This window comes from Triturus cristatus, chromosome 9 (genome assembly GCF_964204655.1).
Source record: "Triturus cristatus chromosome 9, aTriCri1.1, whole genome shotgun sequence".
Taxonomy (NCBI): Eukaryota; Metazoa; Chordata; class Amphibia; order Caudata; family Salamandridae; genus Triturus; species Triturus cristatus.
This window is the reverse complement of record NC_140592.1, coordinates 34,879,693-34,886,805: the sequence shown is the minus strand read 5'-3', so window position 1 is coordinate 34,886,805 and position 7,113 is coordinate 34,879,693. Positions and strand designations below refer to the sequence as shown.

General features: G+C 47.0%; 1 protein-coding gene across 2 annotated transcripts in view; it reads right to left on the bottom strand.

The window, feature by feature from the left end:
- The window catches only part of LOC146797320 (laminin subunit beta-2-like), a 342,744-nt gene that overhangs the window by 162,055 nt on the left and 173,576 nt on the right, over positions 1-7,113 (bottom strand). For both annotated transcript variants that reach the window (XM_085624322.1, XM_085624321.1), the window contains exons 11-12: positions 4,261-4,440; positions 2,104-2,216 (exon numbers count right to left, since the gene is read on the bottom strand). In XM_085624322.1, the coding sequence (XP_085480448.1) occupies positions 2,104-2,216; positions 4,261-4,440 (293 nt within the window). The remainder of the gene's footprint in view (positions 1-2,103; positions 2,217-4,260; positions 4,441-7,113) is intronic.

Here is a 7,113-nt window from a genome sequence, read left to right as displayed (position 1 = left end):
AGGATGGCTCTGTTTTAGAGCTTTGGAACGTCCATACTGCCAAGGATGACGCTGTGTTAGAGCTTTGGAACTTCCCTACAGCCAAGGATGGCTCAGTGTTAGAGCTTTGGAACTTCCATACATCCAAGGATGCCGCTGTGTTAGAGCTCTGGAACTTCCAGGCAGCCAAGGATGGCTCCGTGTTAGAGATTTGGAGACCCATACAGCCAAGGATGGCTCTGTGTTAGAGCTTTGGAACTTCCATACAGCCTAGGATGGCTCCGTGTTAGAGCTTTGGAACGTCCATACAGCCAAGGATGGCTCCGTGTTAGAGCTTTGGAACTTCCAGACAGCTAAGGATGACTCCGTGTTAGAGCTTTGGAACTTCCATACAGCCTAGGATGACTCTGTGTTAGAGCTTTGGAACTTACATACAGCCAAGGATGGCTCCGTGTTAGAGCTTTGGAACTTCCAGACAGCCGAAGGATGGCGCCGTGTTAGAGCTTTGGAACTTCGAGATAGACAAGGATGACTCCGTGTTAGAGCTTTGGAACTTCGAGACAGACAAGGATGACTGTGTGTTAGAGCTTTGGAACTTCCAGACAGCCAAGGAAGGCGCCGTGTTAGAGCTTTGGAACTTCGAGACAGACAAGGATGACTGAATCAGAGCTTTGGAACTTCCACACAGCCAAGGATGGCTCCGTGTTAGAGCTTTGCAACTTCCAATCAGCCAAGGATTACTGTATTAGAGCTTTGGGATTTCCATATAGCTAAGGATGACTCTGTATCAGAGCTTTGTAACTTCCATACAGCCAAGGATGACTCCGTGTTAGAGCTTTGTAACTTCCATACAGCCAAGGATGACTCCGTGTTAGAGCTTTGTAACTTCCATACGGCCAAGGGTGACTGTATTACAGCTCTGGAACATCCTTGCAGCCAAGGAAGACTCTGGGGCCAATTACGGGTCTGACAGTCCTCGGACCGACAGACTCGTGGTAGGGTGGCAGTGGCAGTCTTGCGACTGCCACATTACGACCCTAGTGGTTGTGTCACCCTGGGACAGCCAAACACAAGGAGATGATGGATGGAGCGCTGAAACATTTCAAACACTCACCCCCAGTCACTATTAGATCTGGGTTGAATCCATTATCATTCTTTAGCTCACTTCACCATGCCCTGGGACCGCCGAACCACCAGGGAACGGCTCCCTGGAGGTGGCTCAGTGGTCAAGAGGCATCCATATGCTTGGCAGGACCGCTGTGGTCCCGCCAAGCATATTAGGAGTTTCTTCTCTGCCGGGGTTTTCATGGTGGTGCCTCCTCCATGAAAAATCTGGTGGAGAGGAAACAAAGGGGGCCCTACAGGACCTCCTTGTGTCTCACGCCCTGTGGATGCACACAGCGGGGCACAACATGTGCCCCTTGTGTGCATGTGCAGGAGTTCCAACACGGCATGGACTTTTCAGTCCATGCCATGCTGGAAATGCTTTTGACGTTCCCATGACGGTGAGTCTTCTATAGGTACCGCCAAGGGAATGCCACAGGAATCGCCCGCCAATGACTAAAAAAGTAATTATACAGCAGTTGGTTCTCAAGTGGGTTTGGCGGTGCGGTGGCGGGGCAGTCCCACTGCCACATTGTCATACTCGTAATCGGCCCCCTTCTGTGTTAAAACGTTGGACTGACCCTTTCAGCTAGAGTAAGGTAGAAAACGGGACACAATAGGGGATTTGTGAAAGACGTGTATATTTAAGTGGTTTGAAATGATGTGTGCTTTTAGCTTTGGAACTGATGTATACAAGTAGTTTGTTTTTTTGTCCAAGTTGGACTCCCATGATTTGATCCTTCGTAAGACCCTTGTGGGATGTACTCCTTTTTGCCGGTAACACATTTCATAAATTCGCAAACGTAGTCACTGTCAGAGAACGTAACCTGGAGGTGAAATGTCCAGCAAAAAAATACGTTTTTGTGCCAGACCTCATCTCCCAAACAGCAGGTTACACACTGAGCGAATGACTAGATTGCATCTTCAGCTTCACTCAAGAAAGCAATCCCAGGTGAAAACCCTAAACAACATAATTCATGAAAACACCTCCCAAAACAGCAGAAAGCATAGATGTCTCACCAGGCATTGGTTACAGCTCCGGCCGGTCACCAGCCGCTTGCAGAAGCAGTCGCCGCTGATGCGGTCACATGGGGCACCATCCGATACTGTGCCTCGCGGATCGCACTGGCACCCTAACAAGAAAGGAAAGGGCTTAAGAGGGCATTCATTGTATGCTCATTTACTACTTAGTGGAAGCCTATTGTTAGCACACGGCATTAATACCGACAATAGTACTCTTTGCTGCAACTGTACTCCTGTCAGCTAATCTCTCATACACCATTGCTTAAGGTGGCAATGACTGTGCACAACTCCCAAAACTACACCCTGTCTCACCGCTATTCCTATACCATTATCTGCAGTGCAATGCCAACTCCTACCTATGCGCCCTTTATTAAAAATTACTTCAGCACCAGTACCTGCAGTATCTGAAAACATAAGCACCCCCTTACATAATCACTACTACACCATTAATTGTTGGGCTCACAAGAGTACCTTTTCCGATGACTCCACTTGTTCAACAAGTCCGCTCGCGACATTTTTTGCAGTATCCCAGATTGTGCTGCCTCCTACCTCTCTCCAACTGCTACTGCCACATAACCTATAGTATCTACAACTGGGCCCATACCTACATTGGCATCTCTCTTCAACAATCACTCCTGCACTATGACCCTTGGTGCATGACTGGTGCCCTCTCCTGTGGAACAAACACTCACGACGTCTTGTCCAAATAAAAGTCTGTCTCCTGCCTGTAAAAGAAGTACCAACGAAATGCATAATTGTACATGCATAATTGTTGCCTATATGAAGCACACATGAATGGTTGTGCACAAGTGGACATAGCCAGGAAAGAGTTAGAGAAACAGTCTAGAATATATAATAAAACTTTGGCGTATGCCTACAAAGTAGTAACTTTTAAGTTTTTAGATGTATGCACTTCCTTTACATCCACAAGGCGCTAGAGTAAGTTGTGCAGCAAGTGCCCCAAACCATGAAGTATGTTCAAGATGTGAGTACAACGTGTTGGTTTTAAAGGACACTTTAGGCCTGGTTTAGAGTCTGGCGTATAGGTACTCCGACACAACCGTTGACAGATCTCCTTTCTGCCTTATGACAAGTGCATGTGCACTTGTCATAAGGCGGACAGGACATGCGTTGTGTTTGTCAATTGGTACCCGTCTGCTCGACTCTAAATAGTGCCATTTATAAGAATAAGAAAACAAATGAAAATTTGTTTGGAGGTGTTGCATTTTCCTAATCACGGAGGGTTTGGAGACCGGACATCAGTCGCCAATATCTGTGAATTTTAGACATGTAAATGAGCAATGTACATCATTTTTATGTAAAATGTGACTTAGCAAAAATGTATTACCTGGAAACGTAGATAAAACCGTTTCCACTTCTAGTAACTTAGAGCTAGATGTACTATTTACTGGTAGCACTTGCAAACTGTATCTTTGCAACTAGTAAAGAATTTGAAGAACAAACCTTTCTACTAATAGGTCTGTTCTTAAAATTCCAAATGGTAGTGGGTTGGAATATGCCCTAGCTCATGCATATTAATGAGGCAGGTTGCAAATTACAATTGGAGGCCATCATACGGATGGTGGCTCGCTGGCGTCAACAAACCACCAGTTCTGTGTTTGCTTTTTTAATAAAGCAAACTTTTTTCGACATGCAACACATTTTTCTTCAATGAAACATGATTGTGTTTAAAAAAGAAAACTTTACTTTTTTATGTTCAAGAGTTGGCAGTGGCCCCATGGACCACTACATTCTCTTGAACAAACTTCCCCTTGGTGAATGTATTACCACCTCCTTTGAGGTGCCGGTAAGATATCAATCTTTTGTGACTGGATCTAGGTCATACAACATTGATACATTAGAAACCGATTAAGTATTTGAAACGACAACAACATCAAGCCCCTTCCAAATACCAAATCGATATCCATTAGAAATCCCATTTTAGGAGTCGGAAACACTTTTCTGACTCCTTAAAAGGTATTCGTACTTAAGAAATGGCCCTTTAACGGTTGAACACAATAAATTGGAGCCTTTGATATTGTTAAAATGCTTACTACATCTGGCCGTTAATTCTTTGACATTGGACCACCGTGTTGGATGCTGGACAGTGTTATGTGGGCCTGGTGCAGTGCCCCGGGGGGTCAAGGTACGTACGCTGACAGCCTTGGAGGTTGTCCGCGCTGAGGCCGAAGAATCCTGCCTTGCACGTGTCGCAGCGAGGTCCCTCGACGTGATCTTTGCACCGACACTGCCCAGCGATGAATCCAAGTATGGGATTGTCCTGGGAATCGCACAGTCCTCCATTCAATGAGCCGTCAGGGTCACAGTCACAGGCTACAAAGAAACAGAGATGTAAGCTCACATGCACACACTTGCAGACACACATACACACTTTCAGATCCTGTTCAGGGACCACACAGCAAGCAGGGGTTACTGGACCACAACCATGGTGATTGGAGCGTGTTGCCTCTGGTGTCCTTGCGACAAAGGGGGCCAAGTACATCCCTTTCTGCACTTGACTGTAAGAGTAACGAGGGGAGTGGTCAAAGTCTCCTCTGGGAGTTGTGTGGAGGCCAGATATTCAGCAAACAACATTAAAACAACAGACACAATAATTTACTGTCCAGCCTAGTGTGTGTCTTAGTAAAAACTCAAGTACTTTAACCTAACTTCAAAACAAAATGGTACACACAGTAATGGGGTGCAGCTATAGGGTTCTACAAACACAACGGTGGGGCTCTAGACAGTTCTAAAGTTTGCATACAAATGTAATGTTCTAACAAAGCATCTCCAGTGTCCACAAGAACTTAAAACAATAAGAACAGATTGTCGGCAGGATTCAGAGAGGTGCAAGTTCATGTTCAAGCTGTGTGAGGATGTATCATGTTCATTTCACTGTATCTTTCAAGCAAACAAGCTCACACTGAGAGTTATTCACCTCCCTAACATGCAGGGATCTCTTCATCTGGTTCAAGACACAGTTTCTCAGTCTTTCAATCCAGACCGTTTGTTACCTGTTTGCTGGGACATGGTTCGGTGCAGAGGTTGATGGTGCCCCCTTTGTTGAAGCACAGCCAGGGAACCTGCCAGTGGGCGGGCATCGTGGGCAGTGGCCCTGCCTCTCAGATCTCACCTGTGGGAATGAACGGCATTGGCAGGCTCAACAGCGGCCACTCTTCTTCAGAAGTTGTGGTCTCCAAGATCCGGGGGGTGGTCCCGGTCTGCAGAAGTGTTGTCGACTTTGCAGGATACATAGCATGTTCGGGGACAGTGGCGGAAGAGGTCCCTCGGGTTACACATCGCGATGATGTTGGACGGCATGCTACCAATTAGGTGACTGTTAATTGTTCATGCAGTCACTAAGGGAACCAATGACAGAGGTCAGGTGACAGCTCATAGCTAGGGTGGCTGCCGGTTCCACTCCCAGTAGGAATGTGGCTCCTTTGGGTGCTCCACAATTTGGGAAAATGGCAGTTTTTTCCTTCTGAACATTCTCTCTCTTCCTGCAGGGTTTACTCTCTGAGCAAACAGGCAGGATTACAGATGCTAGGCAGACCCACAGCTCCCCAGCATGTTGTGCAGGCTTCAGGTGATGCGCCCTCACCTTTGGAAGACTGGCTGTTTGGGTGACATGCTCTGGATCACCACAGCTGTGCATTCCTTTCCTTTGGCAAGAAGAACATAGAACTGGAGCAAAGTTAGATGGTTTGGGTCCTACCTTTAGACTAATTTTCCTGGCAGGGGATGTTGATCCACCGCCAACTATCCTGAAACCGGTTTGGGGTGGTTCCATTTCAGATTTCATTTTCTGGCTGCAGTACACTCACAGGCTTTGTGCAAGGTGATGACTCTCACACCGGGTAAAGAAAATGCTGGCTCCAAGTAGGAGTATACAAAACATGAGCACAGTTAAGTGAGAACACTCCACACCTGGCTGTAATCAGCAGCACTCAGGGAAAGACAAAAAGGCAAGCCTTGCCTAGAAGCCACCTCACCCCACCAACCGACTATGCTGACTTACCTCCATCCCCCTACCATCAACCAAATGGCAGTGCTCAAGACAGACCGAACAGCAATAAGCTTCAAGGAAGGTGCTCATAGAATTTCTGGGGGAAGGCCTCTCTCCATCCTTCCACACTTCAGTGTCTGGCACGCCTCCTTTCAGCTCCAGGCATCTAGGCAATCCACTTCCCTGCCTGGGAACTCTTACTCCAACCTTTTTGTCAACCAAGAGCAATCCAGAATGGGTCCCACTGATCCCAGCAACCATACACTCATCACAACACTGAGTCTTGCTACACACACACACACTCAACATGTACACACTATGTTAGTGCAAATGTTTGGGTGACACAACGGAACTTTGCACGAGGGGGAAGGTAGATGTCACACTCTGCCTGAAACAGAAAAAAAAGTCTGTTCAATGCATTAATCTATAAAATTGGTATTCTGCCGCCCACACTTTATGCCAACACCGCAGGGCATGGATGGTAGAACCTTGTCAAAATAAATGGCATGCCTAGTGTGACGGTATGGGCCACAGAGTGGACCATGAACCTCAGAATCATTATGGCAGCCTAGGCTTCAGTGCACAAGCTGGATTTCCATTTCAGCTGTGCCAGAGACATTTTAAAAGCCAGGATACCAGCTTCACTCAAGGCAGGGGTACACGCCTGTTGACAGTGCAGGAGACACACATGCACATGCGCACACACACACACACAAGCACATGTGCAAGCATACATATACACGCAGTGTGGATGGTGCTGTGCATGGAACTGGGTGTGGCAGGGAATGCGCTACTGAGAGGCTGCGGCACTTTCTGATGTCCACTAACAACGCCGCCCCACAGGCCTCTTTCTGTGCAGTAGACTACAGAGGAAACCAGTTGTCCCACTTCAGAGGGGGCGGGCTCATCAATCTCCTGTATTTGTTTTATAATTGGGTACTTTAAGTTCTTTGAAAGTAGGTCACTTATGTTTCGATATGTTCTTAGGGTCCTGCTCC